This window comes from Anabrus simplex, chromosome 6 (genome assembly GCF_040414725.1).
Source record: "Anabrus simplex isolate iqAnaSimp1 chromosome 6, ASM4041472v1, whole genome shotgun sequence".
Lineage (NCBI taxonomy): Eukaryota > Metazoa > Arthropoda > Insecta > Orthoptera > Tettigoniidae > Anabrus > Anabrus simplex.
Window position 1 is genome coordinate 77885787 of NC_090270.1, and position 20989 is coordinate 77906775.

The 20989-nt window shown below is 38.1% G+C and overlaps 1 protein-coding gene across 2 annotated transcripts in view; it reads left to right on the plus strand.

Moving 5' to 3' along the window:
- Hrs (Hepatocyte growth factor regulated tyrosine kinase substrate) overlaps positions 1–20989 on the plus strand; it is a 158005-nt gene that overhangs the window by 86802 nt on the left and 50214 nt on the right. The window contains exons 8-9 of one of the 2 annotated variants that reach the window (XM_067149827.2): positions 14636–14734; positions 19043–19126. In XM_067149827.2, the coding sequence (XP_067005928.2) occupies positions 14636–14734; positions 19043–19126 (183 nt within the window). The remainder of the gene's footprint in view (positions 1–14635; positions 14735–19042; positions 19127–20989) is intronic. The other variant, XM_067149828.2, reaches the window with a different exon arrangement.

A 20989-nucleotide genomic window follows, 5' to 3' on the forward strand; every position in this document is an offset into this window, starting at 1 on the left:
AATGATTAATGAAATGAAATTGGAGAGTATTGCTGGAATGAACAATGGCAGGTAAAACTAGAGTACCTGGAGAAAAACCTGTCCTGCCCCCGCTTTGTCCAGCACCAATTTCCCATGAAGTGACCCAGATTTGAACCACAGAACCCAGCGGTGAAAGGTCGGCGCGCTGTTGCATAAACCACGGAGGCTTATTGAATAATAATAGAAACAACAGACGTTATTGTTTTTACGCCCCACCTACTACTTTTATGGATTTCAGATACACCGAGGTGCCAGAATTTTGTCCCACAGGAGTTATTTTACATGCCAGTAAATCCACTGACACGAGGCTGACATATTTGAACACTTTAAAATACCACCGGACTGAGCCAGGATTGAACCTGTCAAGTTGATCTTAGAAGGCCAGCGCTCTATCGTCCGAGCTACTCAGCCCACCCAAAATGATTGAAATAGGTCATATTAACTAATCAGAACATCACTAATTGATTATAAAATTATTTCTTAATTAGAATTATCTCATTCACTCGTTTCAGTAATGACAAAATCTTCAAATGCAAAATGCTTCGAGCAGGCATTGATATTATGTCACACTTTTATTTCTTACGCCCTGTCTACAAAGCACATGCAACCATTTTTTATGGAAGGGCTCCTCTTCAGGAAATTGATGGTATGAATACGATAGACCTTGATTTTGGGACATTGAAATAATACAGTAGTCAGGCAAAACAGTTTTGTTTTCTTTTCTGCCATTGCGATATATTAAATCTTTAACTTCATCAATTAACTAGGAATCTTCCATTAAAAACATAGAGGAACACATGGGGATCGACAAGCGCATGCCATTTACCACTCGTAAGACACCTTTCAGTAGTGTTTCAATACATCCCTATTGTGAAGTTCTAGATGTTCAATAGTGTTGCATATTCTAGGACAGACATGTATCCTATCCTTCATTATTTCCATTAATGGTTATTTTATACCCGGTCTAGAAAGCCAAGAATAACGGCCGAGGGGATTCGTCGTGTTGAACACACGACACCTCGTAATCTGCAGGCCTTCGGGCTGAGCAGCGGTCGCTTGGTAGGCCAAGGTCCTTCAAGGGCTGTAGTGCCATGGGGTATGGTATGGTTATTTTATAATTTAATTTTCTTTGCCACATTTCTTATTATTGTTCAAAACAATTAATTATAATGTCATTTAGTGGTCGTGAACATTTTTGTATTAAGATAATTAAGTTGTCTTTCGTCAAGCAAGTGGCTGCTTAATTTGGTTCACATAGCTATCGCATTGCATTTGGGAGATAGTGTGTTTGAATCCCACTGTTGGCAGCCCTCAAGGTGGTTTTCCGTTGTTTCCCATTTTCACACCAGGCAAATGCTAGGCCACGGTTGTTCCTTTCTCACTCTTAGCCCTTTCTTATCCCATCATTCCCATATAAACTGTCCGTTGGTGCAACATAAAGTAAAATGTATAAACAAATAATTTTTTTAAAAGTTGTCTTTCCACTCTTTAATAGTTTGACAATTGTGTAGAATTCTTTTTTAATTTTGGAATCACTTTCTAGGTTTCTCTACATAACAAAATTATTCTTGTCATCTAACAAATTATTCTTGTCACCCTTTTCTCTTCAACTCTTTTTCTTGTGTATAAACCCTTTAACCATCATGCTTCTCCATTTTATAAACATTCATCTTTATTATTGACTGTTATGCCTTTCAACATCCAGTCTGCAAGCCTATGTGAATTTACTTAATACCTCCACATGTAACTAGCTCTGTGGTCTCATTTAGTTCCATACCTCTTTAAATCATTAGAAACTGAGTCTAACCATCAGCTTGGTCTCCCTCTACTTCCATGACCAAGCCCTTTATCCTCTTAGGTAAGCTATCCTCCTCCATTCACCTCACATGACCCCACCACCAAAACTGGTTTATGCTTACGTCTTCAACCAAGGAGTTCATTCCTAACTTTGCCGTTATCTCCTCATTCTGTGTATCCTCCTGCCATTGTTCCCACCTGTTTTTACCAGCGACTATTCTCGCTACTTTCATGTGTGTTGCTTCTAACTTATAAGTTATCCTGAGTCCACCCAGCTTTCACTCCCATACAGGAAAGTTTGTCTGAAAACAATCATGTTAATGGTTACTAATATACAAAGTAGATTTATGGTAGACTGTGTTGATAGTTTAGAAATTTTGGATTGCTTCATTGAAATTGAAGGTAGACAAGGTCAGCATTCTTTAAATTAGACACATTGCAATTTGTATTGGTCTTTCTTGCAAATAAAATTTTTCATACACTCATTATCCACTACTTTTAGGATTGATAAGGTCGCACAGCTGTGAGCTTGTGTTTGGTAGATGATGGACTCGAATACCACCGTTGGTAGCACTGAAGATGGTTTTCCATGGTTTCCCGATTTTCACACCACACAAATGCTGGGGCTGCACCTTAATTAAGGCCACATCTACTTCCTTCCCAATCCTAGCCCTTTCCCATCCTTCTGTTGCCGAAAACCTTTGATGTGTTGGTGCGACGTTAAAGCAGTAGAAGAAGACTTTTAGGATCTGAAGTAAACTGATTCATTGCCATATAACTTAATTTATTTCTCTGTTGTTTCAAAATAGTGACAAAATTCCTGACATGGGCATCTTTCTTGCACTGTAGGAAACACGTGGATGTAATTATTTTGGTATCATTTGTTTAAGCAGCTCAGGCTACGGATGCTGTATGTAGAAAATTTCGGTGAAGCTTAACTATAATATACATTTAGTCAATGTTTGCTTTACCTTCTTTTTTTTTCTTACCATAAGAGTACTTCACACTTTTTTCTATTGCCTAATAACAAATTATGAAAATATACTCAAACAATTGCTTAACCTCCTTTAGATTTACAAGTAGTGTTGTAAAACTCTTGTTACAAATTTGAGATGCAACCTTTGAATAAGTTTCTCTTGAGAGAATCTATCATTTAGGTGTTATCATTTTTTACTTTCTGAGGATATGCATCCAACCTTGTTATTTAGGTTGAATCCATCTGATGAACAGTGTTCTGAAGTGATTACACGGCAATGACTTTAGTGAATGCAATGTACAAGAATGCTGAAATGACTGCAAAACCTCATCCTCTCCAGTCTCCTTGTGATGAGTAATTCTGTAAGTGTTGTGTCTGTAGTAAAACACAGTTTTTCACTGTTGGCAGGTCATATTAATCTTCTTTTGTAATGGCATAAAAAGCTTGCAATTGTGATGTGGTAGTCTTCATTTATCTTGAGTAAGAAACTGTTAAAAAAATATAGTCATTATTTTCTTTTATGTTTTAAGTTTCTCATTAAGCATTATATTATTCTTTATATTTAAGTTGTAAGGATCATATCTTTATTCAGCTACTCTAACATGATTGATTGCATGTTGGAGGAAATATAACAGTGTAGATTATTGTATTTTACTTAATGGTTCTTTCTTTACAATGATACCAATCTTATTTAAATTTGCTGGGCCGATTGGTTCAGGTGGCAGAGTGCTGGCTTTCTGAGCGTAGGTTGGCGGGTTGGATCCTGACTCAGTCTGATGCTCAAATATGCCTCTCTTAACCGTAACTATTGTAGAAAGTAACATTTCTTATCCTGGGAAATATGAAGATATCACCTAAGAGGAAATTCCCATAACTTGTGGCAAGGTTAACATTGGCCAAGCATGATGGTCCATTGGTATTCGTATCAAAGAACACACAAGAAATATTCATCTTAACCAGCCAGACAATTCAGCAATAGCTGAGCATGCCCCATCATCGGATCATGATGTGTTCCAAGATGTTCAAGTTCTTACCCATACAAAACATGTACAAATCCTAATAATTTCAATAGGGACACTTGCTAACAATTAAGCAGTATGTGGTTGCCAGACATTCAAGATTTATGTAGGTACTTTTCTTCCCTGTCATTATTTCCTTTGGATTTCTCTCTAAATCCATATTCTCCTCATCACTAGATGTTTTACTCTAGGCCGTTATTCTTTCTTAACCTATGTACACCTGTCGCTGTATTAATTCTTACTTATTTTCACTCTTGCGTTTTTGTCGTTCTTCTTTCTGGCCCCTATCCCCCGTCTACTCGCACACGCTTTTTCTTCCTTTCCATCTCTGTTCTATTCTTCTATCCTTTTCAGTCTTTCGTTGCACTTTATTATACATTATTTATTTCTTCTACCATATTCCTCCAGCATCATCTTTGACTCATCTGATGACCTTGCTCTCTTACTTAAAAATGCATGGACGTATTGAATAGAAAACATTGTAATTGGAGCTAAGATGGTGTCGTCACTTTCCACTTGGAAGGCTAGCACACAGTGAGCCACCTGGTGACAAACAAGAGGGTACTTACACTAGACTAATAGCCAAGAATTTTCAAATTTAAATGGTCATTATTAATGGAGTCTTCATCATGGAGACACTTGCTTTCCATTCGGAAGGAACAGGGCAAAGTCTCAGTGAAACATAAATAAGTTTTAATTGTTTCTTTGACACAACAAAAGCCTAAAAGCTAAGTTATGTCCAGGGCCCGAATTTTTATGACCTAAATTTTTTAAAAATGACCTATAAAATTACTGCAAAAATCTCATAAAATGACCCAAAAACTTAAAAAATTATTTAAAAATTTGAGTGAAACTGACAATTACGTCACACAAAAAATGCAAACGGACTACTTTATTGTATGTTGAAATGATTTTGATAGGTACCTAATATAATTTATTATTTGATGAATATGAATTATTTGCACAATACTGGTTATTATTTCATTCTATTGTTTGGCACTCCAAGTTCTGTGCTCTTTCTTCAAGGAAAATAACACTTCATGGTATGTAGAACTTTAAGACTGCAACATCTTAAGAACGAAAAAGAGAGACTTTTGTCATTAGGTACTCGAATTCTTTATCAGATTAGAGATAATAAGAAAAATGTGCACTTAAAATACATGACAGGCTATAAGCTTACCTCACTCCATGTTACAGTAGATGACTGGGACCATTCGTAGATTTTCGCAGGAAAAAGAACGATTGTTGACCAGCACGCTAATGAACTTTGAAAAGCTCCTTTCATTGTCCGTGGATGCTATTGAAGCATACTAGACCTGCACTAAAACACTGGATGTAAGTTGTTCTTCAATGCCAATAATGCTGAAATCTTCACCTGCCAAAATCCGAGAGATGGAGCACAAAACATTAAAACCTGAGTTCTTGTCAAGAACACGTTTCAGTTTGTCTGACACTGTCGCACCAGAATTTCCACGAATGCGTTTTAATTAATCTGTGGCTGTTCTGACTAAATTTTCTAGAGCCACGCCTCTCTCCTAAAGACGTGTAATAATTGACGACAAGGAACTGAAATTTGCTTTGATGCACGATAGTTTTCCCTCCATTTGCATATCCGAAAACAATTCTTGAGCCATCTGAACGGCCATGACATCTTGTATGTCGAAAGAATCTGTTAAGTGCTTCACTATCTGAAAGAGGTCACAATAGTAAATACAGGCATCGATCCATGTACCCCACAGTGTGATGAAAGGCTGCGGTGGTAATAGAATGTCGGGTGCTTGGGATCTGAAAATTTCCCTGCGTGATGGATACTTAGCAAATACCTCCTTAGTTAGGGACACAAGCCTGTCAACTTCAGGGAAATTTGATCTGACGTCTTCGGCCACTCTGTGACAAGCCTAAGATAAGCCGTACAAATACCATTTTTGAGTCAAATGTTTTGATTGCATAGGCAGCTTTAACTGTGTAAGACACTGCATCAATCACAAAGAGCTGATCATCATCATACCTTACACCCTCAGGCCATAGTAGTAGCATCAATTTATCGAAAAGGTAACTTATTGTAGCATGGTTCACGGATGGCAAAATGTCAGTCAGAAGCAAAAATATTTTTTCAGGCCTATCTATTTCTGACGTACCCACGATAACATTGGCAATGCAACGGCCCTCTACATCACTGCTTTCATAGATTGAAACAAATATTTTGTTTCCACAGACTTCTTCTCTCTTTACAATGGCGAAAAATGAGAGTATCCTCCTATTCAATACATCATATATTCCGTCATTAGACGGAGCAAACTCTCATTTTTCGCCATTGTAAAGTGAAAACCGTCAATACGGAATGATTCTAATATCTTGTAATGGAAATGCCATCCAGGCAAAGAAGAAAGCTAACCTTTATTGCAATCTCAAAATAAAGGTCGCCAAAACCAATAATTTGCATCATTTCACTGAAGATGGCTCAAGCAAGCCGAAACATGGTTGAATTTGTTTGCTCCGTCTAATGTTGGAATATATGATGTATTGAATAGGAGGATACTCTCATTTTTCGCCATTGTAAAGTGAAAACCGTCAATACGGAATGATTCTAATATCTTGTAATGGAAATGCCATCCAAGCAAAGAAGAAAGCTAACCTTTATTGCATTCTCAAAATAAAGGTCGCCAAAACCAATAATTCGCATCATTTCACTGAAGATGGCTCAAGCGAGCCGAAACATGGTTGAATTTGTTTGCTCCGTCTAATGACGGAATATATGATGTATTGAATAGGAGGATACTCTCATTTTTCGCCATTGTAAAGTGAAAACCGTCAATACGGAATGATTCTAATATCTTGTAATGGAAATGCCATCCAAGCAAAGAAGAAAGCTAACCTTTATTGCAATCTCAAAATAAAGGTCGCCAAAACCAATAATTCGCATCATTTCACTGAAGATGGCTCAAGCGAGCCGAAACATGTTTGAATTTGTTTGCTCCGTCTAATGACGGAATATATGATGTATTGAATAGGAGGATACTCTCATTTTTCGCCATTGTAAAGTGAAAACCGTCAATGCGGAATGATTTTAATATCTTGTGACTTCTTCTCTGGTATTAGGGGCTGCCTAGCCGAGGTGGTAAAGGCGTGCTCAATTCACCTGGAAGGACGTGAGTTCGATTCCCCGTTAGGAAGTCTTAAAATTTAAGATGCGAGATCGAGGCGGTAAAGGTGTGCTCGGTTAATCCGGAAGGACGTGGGTTTGATTCCCCATAAAGAAGTCTTAAAATTTATGAAACAAGATTTCCACCTCTGAAGGTGCACATGGCCCTGAGGTTCACTCAGCTTATGTCAAAAATGAGTACCAGGTTAATTCCTGGGGGCAAAGGCGGCCGGGCATAGAGCTAACCACTTTACCTTACTTAGTGCTGAGGTTACGGATAGTAGAAGCCTTTACCTTCCACCCCTCCAGGGGCGTTCATGGGCTGTACGGAGATGACTTTGCTTACTTTGCTTTGCTTTTCTCTGATACTCCATAATGTGTCATAATAACATTGGGATACGTAGTTCTTTCTCAGAGTAGACTCATCTGGAATTACACGATCTGTATACCTTTCTAAGAAATCTCTCCATTTAATATTGTTCAATTTCCAGGGTGGAATGTTCGAAGAAACCAAAGCTTCACAAAAGTCTTTACAAAACACAGAGGAAGTACTGCCATCGGGGAATGACTGAGAGTAACAGTTGAGAATAATTTTGTTTGCTACTATTTTGGACTCCACGTATGTGCTTCTCTCGACTGATATGTTGCTGAACGGTAAATCTCCTTTTTCCTGCCGCTTTCACTTCACATATTTTGCAGAAAAGAATTTCACCATCGGTGGTAAAAATATCCTGTTTGTCTGAAACGAACAGTCCTAAATGGCTTTAACTTCAGCATTTTTAATACACTCGAAAAACAATTGCAGTCGATAACACAAATCCACTTGGTACACGTATGGTTGCACTGAGGTACTTAACCAGACTGGCATTACTGGGCCTACTGTTGTCTGTCTTCCTACCCCCTCGATTTCAACATCGCTTCTGGATTAGCTGCAAGCGCAGGTGTGTGTCCTGGAATGTGAATAATCCATGAAATAAGGGTTGAACAAAGTTGTGAAGATTCTTATGTCTTCGTATTCATCCTCGCTTTCAGTTCCGTTAATATCCAGTATTATATGGAAAAAATGAATCGTAAACCATTAATGTGAGAAAAATACTCAAAACGTATAAAATATTCCAACAAATTCCATAAAATGACTTAATAATGATGCAAAAAGCAAGAAAATGGCCTAAAACTAAAATACTTAGAAAAATGATGAAAAATGACTTAAGAAATATGCATTTCTGTAATATGGGGGCCATGAACAGGATTTGTATGTAAGTCAGCATTGTCTGTGGTGAACAATTTAAAAAATGACACAACATCAGAATCTGGGCCCTAGTTATGTCTTATCAATATGGGCTGTGAAAACATTAACAATAATACTAATAACAATAATAATAAAAATACAAGTTTCTTCAAATTTTAAGTGTCTATTTTGGCCCTAGTTTTAACATTTTAAATTCCTATTTAGGTTTCCTAAAACATAATTTTAAATGTCTAAATCCTTTCAGGTTACTTATGACTAGGGTGAGGATTTATAGGCAGTAAAAATTCCTCAAATAGGCAGGCAAATATGCACTAAAAATTGCAAAATAGGCACTAAAAACTAATCAAAATATACCAATGTATGTAGTCAGTAACAATTTGGCTTTAATAAATATTTTTACGAGTCCAGGAAATCCAAAATTACTTGCAGCTTGCGCAAAACTAGTAAACTGATGTGAATAGCTACTCATCCGACCATGCGAGTTCTCTCTCTCTCTCTCCCCTCAAACTACAGCAGAGCACAGGTTTAAGGCCAGCTCTCTCCAAGCAGAATCGGGGGACAGAAAGAACTCTGTTATCCTTTAATCACATTTAAGTGTGTGTCTTTCGTAGCTACCTACAGAGAATGCCTGCTTTCAGCGGCTATCTGGTAAAGAAAACGAACAAAGTAGAGATGAGTGGAAAAATACAATTTAAAAAAATATCTGTCGTTTTAGGCACTTAAAATGCAAATATCTTCAGAATAGGCATTAATGCTCGAAATGGGCATTTATTGGTATGTATTTCCTTCATAAATCTACTGAAACAGTTCTGGGTTGAGGATAAAAATAGGCATCCATGACCACATTGTAGCTTTACTTATGACATAACCTGGATCAGTATCAGTAACTTTTAAACTTGAGTTATTGCAGGCAATAATACACTTGCAGCGAGTATCTACTTCCTCAAAGAAAATCTTGTACATTTGGGCATGGCTTCGGACATTCATTTTGTCTGTCATTTCCTACTGGATTGCAGTAAGTGGAATGATATTTAATGGATGGGTAGCTAATACATCCTCAATTCCTCTCTTAGATTGCAACAAACTTTCGAACATCAATCCACAATTAACGTAATTTTTTCATTCCTCATTGATGTGTGTGTGCATGCGCGCGCATAACTTTTCATGTTTTTAATATGATTTGTCATTCGATCAAAGAAATTCAAATCAATTTAGTATCACTGTTTATGATGAAAAGAAGGATTAGCACAGTTCAAAATATGAAATAATTGTCGTCCGATACACTTGTCGACGAAATTTAAGTTAATGGGGCAACATAGTTTACAAAGTCTGGAACCGTCTCTCTGACACTAAGGTTCATTCTTGCAAAATGAAATGAACACTGTCACTTTGGCGCAGTCTAACGAAAAGAAGCAAATTATGTTACTGAGACACAGTCTTACATAATAATTGAAAACACGGTAAATGCTGTAATGAGTTTTCCATCAATTCAATACTAAGTTGTATTTACAGTATTTACATTACATGGGACTAGTTTCAACCCTACTCGGGGTCATCATCAACATGTTTTCTAGCAGTAAGAGTCTTATGAAAAATAATTTTACAATATGAAGTGTGGTTGAAATGTTGCAAATGAAAATGAAATATAACGTGTGATGTAGGTGAACTTGTGAAAAATTTAGATTTTATAATTCCACCTTTACAATACTGTAATTAATAAAGACAATTACAAAATTTTCACAAGTTGATACTTCGACAATATGGGCTCTAATATGAAATTTATAATGTGCAATGATGTAGGTGAGTAATAATTAATACAAGTACATTATACATGCTAAGAATTCTGGAACAAAAGTACAAATAAGGTGCTCTGTGTTGTTAAAATGTATAGTCATGGAATTCAGTAGGTCCTGGTGATACATAACGGGTGCTATGGCAATAAGAATGAACACAAAGTAAACCGACACACACATAAAAATATACATGTATGTACAACGTCTGAGTAACAAAATGTGTGGTTGATACTCTCTGGAAGAAGAGTCGACTAAACACTGTATCAGCTTAAGCGGATAATTTGGCAGTTGGTGTATTGAGTAACCAAGCCGTGTTGATGGACTGCATGGTTGATTGTTGTGCAGAATGTGAAGTCGCACACTATCAGCCAAACTACACACACCACAGCGCAAGGTCCAATTTGTTTTCCGCTATGAACTGAAAATTCTACCAATTAATATCACCACGCGCAGTGTCTACTTTCTTCTCAACAAGAATTCAAAAACTTCACATTCACTATTAACAACTTGAGGTAAGTTATCACCTCCTATTTCACACAAAATTAGAGTCCTAGGTTTACACCTCTGACACTTAGAAATTTAAACTGGAACTCTTACTTTGTAATACGTGTGTCATCGACACTCAGCCGGACAGGGTAACGACCTCAGAATATAACTTTCCACAGCTGGCCCGTACACTGTGGCAGCTGGAAATACATGAAGACACTGATTGCTGTTAGCTCAGCGGGCTAGTTTTTAAATCTGTAGGCTGGACCATGTGGTTTCAAATTCACGAATCTCTTCTTTTAATTACTTGGCTATCCTTCTACTGATTTTAATTAAATTTGGATCATTTGTGCTAAGGGGCTACACGATAGCGTGCTTAGAATTTTGATAGCACATTCTATTCCTGAGGTATTGAAATATAAGAAAAGGAAAGTTCGATAGTGGCATCACCTGGCCGTGGCTGGCTCTCTGCAGCGAGTGGTTGCATGCCTCGCTGTCACTTCCGCTGCCTGCGCCCACAGCGGTCTTTTCAAACTCTTATAGACAGGTGTTTGCACGAGTTACGTTGGAATACTTTGACGGAGAATGTCATCATGGCATTCCTGTTTCAATGCGCAGCTCAAACGTTGCTGAATCCAAAATAGGTTTGTGACTCTAAGTAAGGTTATTAGTTATTTTTGCATTGAAATGTGAAAACTCACTAAAATGCTCAATCCACAGTGTAAGATCTAACTTCACCTGTTCAGTCTTCAATGTGTTAAAACCAGATCTGTTCTCAAGTTTTCTTCTTAAGTTCTCATATATAGACTGCAGGTCTGCAGCAAGCAAACATGTGACCATCATTTCCAGGACAGGTACTTGAACAATACTTCTCTAATTGTAATAATTATCTCCTTTGCTGAGGAATTAGTATATATGTATGTATGTATGTATGTTTACCTCTTAATCCATTTCCGGATATGGGATTGAGGATGAGGTGAGATTATATTTTATGGCATGTTTTTATGGCTGGATGCCCTTCTTGACACCTTGCTTGAGGAGCTAATAAAGATGAAATGAATGGTAGTGAATGAAATTAGGTAAGGAGATGGAAGCAGTTGGTTGTGGCCTATGGAAAGGAACTGCCGTGGGCCTGAAAGTGTAAATGGGAAACCACAGAAGACCGTTCTCAGGACACCTGACAGTAGGGTTCGAATCCACTAGTCTCCCAAATGCGGAGCTTGGCTCCATAGCCGTAGCACATTAAAACATTTGGTTTTGCTGAAGAATTGGTAAATACCATAAATAGTCTCCAAGTGTTAAGTGGATCATATGTGTGAACATCCTTTCTAGGCCAGGTATCCTGTCATCATTTTCTCCCTTGCGGAGGAATTCCCAATACTTCTGACCAACATAACTTTATTTGGAGAACGGTTTTGTAAGACAAAAATGACCTGAAATCTTTTTGTGGCCTTTTTTTAAAACAAGTGAACTACAATGATGAAATTTAATCAGCTTGATTACTAGGTCTAATATTTTTAATTGATTGATCATGTGGCTGCAATTAATTAATAATTTAAAATCCAATACACTAATAACCACCATCATTATTATTATTATTATTATTATTATTATTATTATTATTATTATTATTATAGTTGTTGTTCTGGGGTATCTGTGGAATGCAGAGGTGAAAGAAGGTGCGGACTTGAATGGGTCTAACTACAATGTCAAGTATTGAATTAAAACTTTAACAAAGGTTATATTTCTTTTGTCATAAAAACAAACGTAACAAATTTCCACACCGAGCTCGATAGCTGCAGTCGCTTAAGTGCGGCCAGTATCCAGTATTCGGGAGATAGTAGGTTCGAACCCCACTATCGGCAGCCCTGAAAATGGTTTTCCGTGGTTTCCCATTTTCACACCAGGCAAATGCTGGGGCTGTACCTTAATTAAGGCCACGGCCGCTTCCTTCCCACTCCTAGCCATTTCCTGCCCCATCATCGCCAAAAGACCTATCTGTGTCGGTGCAACGTAAAGCAACTAGCAAAAAAAAAAAAAAAAAAAATATCCACAAGGGAAAAATAACAATTAGGTACAATGCCAATCTAGGAACCAGATTAGGAAAAATCCAAGATTCAGAACCTTAATACTTTGGGCTTTAAGCCCCTAGTTTTACAATTTTACAAATGGAAGAATTATTTAGTTAAGGGCAGAAATCCCCTAATTTATGGAGCACTTGCTCCCCAAAATACAATTTCTAGCCTTCTAGAGGCACTCTTTACAATTATAAAAGTGGAAAAAGAGCTAATAGGCTCTCATGTCTCCAAGCCTACTCAAGGCAACATCAACTTACAATTACTGGCCTCTCAAGGCACAATTTACAATTTGAAAATAATTTATACAGGGGTATTTAATACCCAATAAATAACTAGCCCAAACACAAAATGAATGGAGGCGAACTGCTTCAAGATAATGAAAACTTAAAAACCTAAAGGGCTCTAGGCCGATGAAACAGGGGCTATTCCCACACTACCGAGGTGACTCATATAGAAATTACTTTTAACATCTTACAGAAGAAAAGTTACAAAACTTAGTCACCTCAATCCATGATGAAGGGGAGCTCGAGAGGGTAATTCACTCTCTATCCCCGATTTACAGTTAAAGAGTTTACGAAGTTTTTACATTAGCCGAAAGATTATTTACATTTTAGAAAAGTTGGTTACATAGTTAATGATTCGGACCTTTCCCTCGGATTAAACTGCTGAGGTAGCAAGAAAGAATAAAGTTACGTGGCCATTACCTTGTAGATGTTCTAGCTGCCGACGAAAGAGGCCGCCCACCTCCTGCTTAACACACACACTCAGAAAGATGAGGATCAATTGGCCAAGAAACGTGAAAAGCCGCAGTTTATAAACCCTCAGGGAAGGTTTGAGATCATTCAAGACTAAACTAGCCACACCCTCTTAATTTTATTGGTTAAATTCAAAGGTAACACTCAAAATTGAACAAGAAGCCTGTGATAGGTGGAAAATTAATTACAGAAATTAGTGATTGGCTAGATTCAAAATTGGCAAAAAGAAAAAGGAAACATTGCCAACCCAAAAATAAGTGAACATCAATCAGTTACAAAACCCTAGAAATACAAAACTTCTTTAAATTATAACTTCTTTCACTTTGCACCAGGGTGCATGATCATAGTTTTTTGGTAGTGTCATCTGTGGAGAAATGTCCAAACTTCTTTATGTATAGCAAACAAAACTAGGAGAAATTTAGTCAGTTTAGGAAACTTCACAACAACAAAATTACTCAATATTTTAGTGGTGACATCTTCTGATTAAAGTTCCAAGTGGTGTAGTTTCAGTTTCACTGTTTTACCAATAGAAGAGTTCATTTAGGCGCTGATTTTGAATGCGTGGCGTTGAGGTGTACCTCCCGGTACAATTATTATTATTATTATTATTATTATTATTATTATTATTATTATTATTATTATTATTATTATTATTATTATTTACTGTGTAATGCTCCAGTAGATTGCTTTTATTTCCCTCTAATGTTTTAATGCAAATGTGAAAAAGTTATCCTTACATCGTTTGTAAGCTTGCACTGTATGTGTGCTAGCTTTGGTCACATAACGTGCAGGCATAGATCTTTTAGAACTTTTTTTTGTTCAATTAAAAGCCATTGCTGATAGTTTCTGTAGAATTTCTTCATACACAATGTGTGTTTCTCTTCTTGGATTACCAGGCGAGTTGGCCGTGTGGTTAGGAGCCCGCAGCTGTGAGCTTGCTTCTGGGAGAAAGTGGGTTCAAACCCCACTGTCGGCAGCCCTGAAGATGGTTTTCCATGGTTTCCCATTTTCACACCAGGCAAACGCTGGGGCTGTACCTTAATTAAGGCCATGGTCACATCCTTCCCACTCCTAGCCCTTCCCTATCCCATTGTCGCCATAAGACCTATCTGTGTCATGCGACGTAAAACAAATTTTAAAAAAATCTCTTCTTGGATTGTCATTCACATTCATTGTTAGTGAATTAATGGATTCTGGATAGTAGAGTATGTGAACTTCTTGCAGATTTTAAGCTTCTGGAAGGTTTCTGTTTGTACTTTTGTATGCCATTCATATTATATTATAATGGTGTTAATTATAGATGCATTTTATTATTTTAGGCACCGCCAAGGAAGACAGAGGAGGAATTGAGAGAGGAAGAAGAACTTCAGCTGGCCCTTGCATTGTCTAAATCGGAGGCTGAGCACAAAGAAAAAGAGGTATGATATGTGTTACGTGAGTTACAGGAACAATACTATCTGGGTTGCAATTAGGAAAACGTGCATATTGATTTTATTTAGTGCTCTTCCTGTTGTGTTAATGAGAGTATTATTGATCTGATTTTTCAGAATGTCTCTTGTGACTGAAAATATTACCTTAAACCAAGATTTATTTCTTACATGCATACATCTTACTTAAAGACTGCTTTGCCGTTCAGCATTCATTCTGCAAGCCTCAGTAAACTAACTGTGCACCTTTACAATCCTCATGCTTACAACAAGCTCCATGGCCTTATTTAGTTCTACACCTCATTATCCTAAAATCATTAACAACGAAGCCTTACCATCATTGCCTTGGTCTCCCTCTACTTCTCTTACACTCCATAACCGAGGTCTAATTTCATCTATTCCTGCTGCTTTATGATAATGGAGTTTATTTACCTTCCTTTCCACTTCCTCAAGCGTAATTTTACCAACATCATTTTCCTCCTCCCCATGAGCTTGGCTGTTCGCAACACCACCGGTAAGATTTCCTTTTACATTGAGAAGATTTTCAAAATATTCCCTCCCCCTGTCCAGTGATTCCCTGGGATCTATTATGAGTTCACCTGAATTACCCAAAACACTGTTCGTTTCCTTTTTCCCTCCCTTCCTAAGATTCATTATTATTAACGTGACAGAGGCTTGTAAATTTAGCTGTCCTGAAAATCGGTCGCTATGCACAGGGGGTCCTACTGTCTCAGATATTTGTATTCCCTTACTAGTTTGATGGTGAGTGTAATACCGGATGTTTTGGAGGAAGAACAGATGTTTGGAGAGGAGCAGCGCATCAAACCTCCTGGTGACGGGTGTGAAACGGTTCATGTTAATGACAGATGAGTATGAGGATAATCTAAATTACCTTGGTAGAAACCTACTTCTGAGTAAATATGAAGGGCAAATTGCTTCAACAAAATATGAAAAATTGGAGGCTAGGTCCAGTGGTAGTCAAAATGTTACTGAAAGTTTACATATAGAACTGAAAATCCAGAAAACCATACGAAAGGAGCTGTCATACGAAAATAAAGAGTCATACGTAACATTGGGCCAGTACCTATGTTTCAGATATCCCTGATAGAAAATTCAAAAGCAATAGTAGGTCAAATTGTAACACAAAAGAAGCAACCCCGTAGTGGACAAGATCACAATCTACATCTCAATTAGTAACTGACTGTTTTCCTGTCTCCTCCTCTACTCCCCCCCCCCCCCCCTCCCAAAATGATGCGCATAATTGTGAAATTCCGCTGGACTTCTTTCTCTGCCAGTGGTTATAGGATATCTTTCCACCTTTCCAAGTGTATACAGCAATGTAAAATGAAAGGCTGAAAGAATTTAGACTTGGAGGGAGTGTAGTCCTACCTCTCATTGATGCAGGTGGAACGGAATCAAAAAGGGGGCATACAATATTCGTTGAGGGCTACTTTATATTCCTGAAATTGGTAAGACATCTGGCTTCAAAGGGAATAAGTGCAACAGGGACAATTCAAGAAAACCAGACAGAGAAGTGCCCCCTTCAAAGATCATACGAGTGCAGGAGTTTTGGTGGTGCGTTGCTGGTGCACTGGAATGACAACAGTGTTGTCACTGCTGGTAAGAACTACAAACAGATGGAGATAAGTGGTGGATCAAGGTGGTCCAGCGTAAAAAGTATGCAGTATATCTGTACTGCAATGAAAGCTGTTGAAGTCCTATAGTGGCATCCGTAGAGTGGATCTGCTTGACCAGTTTGGACTTCACCTGAAATGCTTCTGTGGATATCATAATCAGTAAAGACATAACCATAAATAGAGTTTACAGTATTGTGATAAGTCTTCAGTGGAAATTGAAGATCTGCTTTACAGCATAAATTGGGTAGGGTAATCCAACTCTCTAACACTACCTGAAAACCAAACTCAATGGCGCAACAACCCCTAAGGGCCATGGCCTACCAAGCGACCGCTGCCCAGCCCAAAGGTGTGCAGATTACGAGGTGTCGTGTGGTCAGCAAGACCAATCCTCTCCGCCGTTATTCTTGGCTTTCTAGACTGGGGCCGCTATCTCACCGTCAGATAGCTCCTCAATTGTAATCACGTAGGCTGAGTGGACCTTGAGCCAGCCCTCAGATGCAGGTAAAAATCCCTGACCTGGCCGGGAATCGAACTCGGGACCTATGGATAAGAGGCAGGCACGCCACTCCTACACCGCGCATGCTTCCCCTACACCGCGGGGCTGGCCTAACACTACCTAGCTTGCAATATTATTGTACAATACAATGCTGAGTAACTAGTGTTGTTGTACTGACCTGAGTGCATAGCGTCCAATATATCGGACAGCCTGTGTAAATAAAACTATCACTTGTATGAACTTTCTGATTGTTGGAATGTGTTTCTGCAATTATTAGGAATAGAAATGTGTAAATAAACTTAAATAAATCACAACAAATTAACTTTATTCACTAATGGGTTAAGTATTTAGGTTGTGTGTTCTCCCAGGATGGTAATATAGTAAGTGAGATTGAATTAAGGTGTAGTAAACTAATGCAGTGAGTTTGCAGTTGCGATCAACAGTATTCTGTAAGAAGGAAGTCAGCTCCTGGATGAAACTATCTTTGCATCAGTCTGTTTTCAGACCAACTTTACTTTATGGGAGCAAAAGCTGGGTGGACTCAGGATATTTTATTGATAAGTTAGGAGTAACAGACATGAAAGTAGCGAGAATGATTGCTGGTACAAACATGTGGGAACAATGGCAGGAGGGTACTCGGAATGAGGAGATAAAGGTTAAGTTCGGAATAAACTCGATTGATGAAGCTGTACGCATAAACCGGCTTCGGTTGTGTGGTCATGTGAGGCGAATGGAGGAGTTTAAGTTACCTAGGAGAATAATGGACTCTGTTATGGAAGGTAAGAGAAGTAGAGTGAGACCAAGACGATGATGGTTAGACGCAGTTTCTAACGATTTAAAGATAAGAGGTATAGAACTAAATAAGGCCACATGACTAGTTGCAAATAATGATTGTGGTGACGTTTAGTAAATTCACAGAGGCTTGCAGACTGAGCACTGAAAGGCAGAATGGTCTATAATGATTATGTTTGTATGTAAATCTTCTAACAGCAGATTATTGCATTTAACCATCTAAATAGCATTTAAATAACTCAGGATTAAACTTTTTCAAAAATGGCTTTCATGGCCGCATATCTTGAAATCATGGGACTAGAACCAGCTTTTGGGTGGTTAGACCATGTGCGTTTGCAGACTTTCGCCCAGATGTGCCATTTGGGCTCATCAGATTGATTGGCACGCCCCTGCTAGACTCTGCTTAGCAGTGGCAGTTCAATTCCGTGGTCCTGCCATGTTAGCAAGTAGGGATTGCTAACCTCCTAAAGGAAAAGTGAATTCTCCATTTTCAAAAATACAGTATGTGATTTTAAGATCTGAGGCCGTGGAAGCCATTTTTGAAATTGTATCTTCATGGGGAGTACTTATTTTCGAATACGGAGAATTCACTTCTCCTTTAGCAGGTTAGCAATCCCTACTTGCTAACATGGCGTGACCACACAGTTGTTCTGCCACTGCTAAGCAGTCTTGAAGGGGCGTGCCAATCCAACTGATGAGCCCAAATTGCACGCCTGGGCGAAACTCTACCAACACTCGCGGCCTAACCACCCAAAAGCTGGTTCTGTTCCCATGATTTTTACCCGTGATTTTTAGGATTAAACCTCTGTTTTGGGGTCGACAAAACAGCCCACTCAATTGTACAGTTAAACTTCAGTGTATTTGCGCATTATAGCCAACTGAACATTTAACACAACAAATGATGACTGCTTAATTGAACTCTGAGAAGAAGCATGAGTCATAGAGGCACAGATTTGAAAAGTGTATAGTTTGCAGAGAGCACGGAGGCTAGATAAGAAGGAGAGTCAATGTCATCTCATTGTTTTAGTTTCCAAATTTACCATGCTATCTGCATTCTTTATTTTCGGAAAACTGGAATGTATGTTGCAAACCTGGACAACGGCAATGCCTTGTTACATAAGCAAAAATCTTCTAACATAATTTTACCTTGCGTCTTACGAACAGTGCAGGAATGAGTTGAGGTTATTCTCGTTGATTGTTTCAAGTTTTAGGTTGGTTTATTTTGAGCTGGAAATAACTTTTTCTGTGGATATATTTGAGAACCTCCCCTTGGAGGTTTATGACTCTGTGTCTTCCTGGTAGATTGAAGGATCACTAATAAGCTATACCTAACCAGAGTTCACATGCAGTAGCTGTTTATTTTTTCTTTTGCAGAAAAAACGCTCAACATCTGCAATAATCTCAAATGCTGCTGCAGCTACTCGAGCCAAACAATATTCACCTCCTCCTCCTGCTGTGGTAAGTTCAGCTTGCATTGTTGGTTGTCATGTAATGATCTGCAGTTTGGGTTGATAGTCGCTTATGGATCTTCCTGTTCCAAAATTTTGTTTGCGATATTTTGAAGGTTATCTTGGTTATAAAGGGGACTCTACTGTTAATTGAGGTGAGTGGGATTCACAGACTGTATTTAGATATGTCTGCTGTTGTATCCTCACTAGCCGAAAAGACAAATGACGATATTTAGAACAGTAGCCTCTAATAATATTACAATCGTTGCCATAAGACCTATGTGTCGGTGCGACGTAAAGCCCCTAGCAAAAAAATAAGATTACATTATTGTTTGTTGTAAATGATATTTTTCAATTTCAGATTATATATTAACCTTTTTGTAAGTACCAAACAAGGAATTAAACCATGTGTGCAATAGATGTAGCTCAGCTCATTTTAGTTGATTTTTCTGGATGCATAGTCAGCTCCAGCTTTTGAAATAATTGTGCGAGCAATTGAACTATGAACCACCTATGCCCTGTTTTTCCTATTGGCAAGCGTAACAGTTGTCTCGCTGGTTCACTGTATGGATTTGCCATGACCTGGATGAAAGTAAAGCTTGTGAGTGAGTGCTGGTTGAAAGATGCATGTGCTAGGTGGGTCTGTTCTGTTTTGTGAATTTTATCACTAAGTGTATTATGGCTCGGTATATTTGTTTGCTACTGCAAAATGTGTGTTTATTTATGGTTCATGCATAATAAACCAGCCTGTTAAGTTCAAACACGATTTCAAGAACGATTCCTGGGAGTAAAATTTCTAGGCCATACCAACATCTTTAATACATTTCAGGCTGCAATAAGTGTTCAGGCTAAAAAGCCAGACAGACAGCATATAGTTCCCACTGAAGGAAAATTAGATGACTGGTCATAAAAATCTGTTATCCGTAATGCATCTGCATGAAAGATTACTAAATCTTTGGTAACAGACTTCTTAAAATAGTTTAATGGGGTTAAGAGAGTGTCCACTTCAATACACAATTATCAATGACAATATAACTATATTTTCATTAAAAAATCATTGGCTATATTCTCATTAAAAAATCAATGGGACTAGTTTTGATCTTAAGTATACCGAGCTCGATAGCTGCAGTCGCTTAAGTGTGGCCAGTATTCAGTATTCAATAGATAGTAGGTTCGAACCCCACCGTCGGCAGCCCTGAAGATGGTTTTCCGTGGTTTCCCATTTTCACACCAGGCAAATGCTGGGGCTGTACCTTAATTAAGCCCATGGCCACTTCCTTCCCAATCCCACTCCGTCGCTATAAGACCTATCTGTGTTGGTGCGACGTAAAGCAACTAGCCAAAAAAACAAAAAAAAAATCTTAAGTATGAGGTCATCGTCAGCCATTACATTGAACCAAAATTGGAGCTTTTTTTATGATAAACAATGAAAAGTATAAAACATCTAAAATATGACAAAACAAAACACTTTAAAAGTTCATAAATGTTTGATGGTTCGGTCAGCTTCTGCTTTGAACACTAGCGCTTTGCCACGTCCTGGGAGCCATCTGGTGGTGAATGAACTTACCATTTCCACTTCTGTTATAACGTCTAAATTTAAAGTGTCATTGTTTAAGAAGCCTTTCTTGTGGACAGTCGAGATTTCTTCTGATGACTTGGAGCACAGTTCTCTGCGAAACGTAAAGAATTTCACCTTATTTTCTTGACACGGCATAAGCCCATACAGTATCATTCTTGTCTATAAGTACGGGTCGTGAAAGCATCAATGGCAACGTACAATGTTAATGTTTTGTGTGAAGATAATATTTTATAAAGTTAGATGGCACTTTGTTAATTTGTAGGCATAGAAAAAAACCAGTCATAATCTTGATTG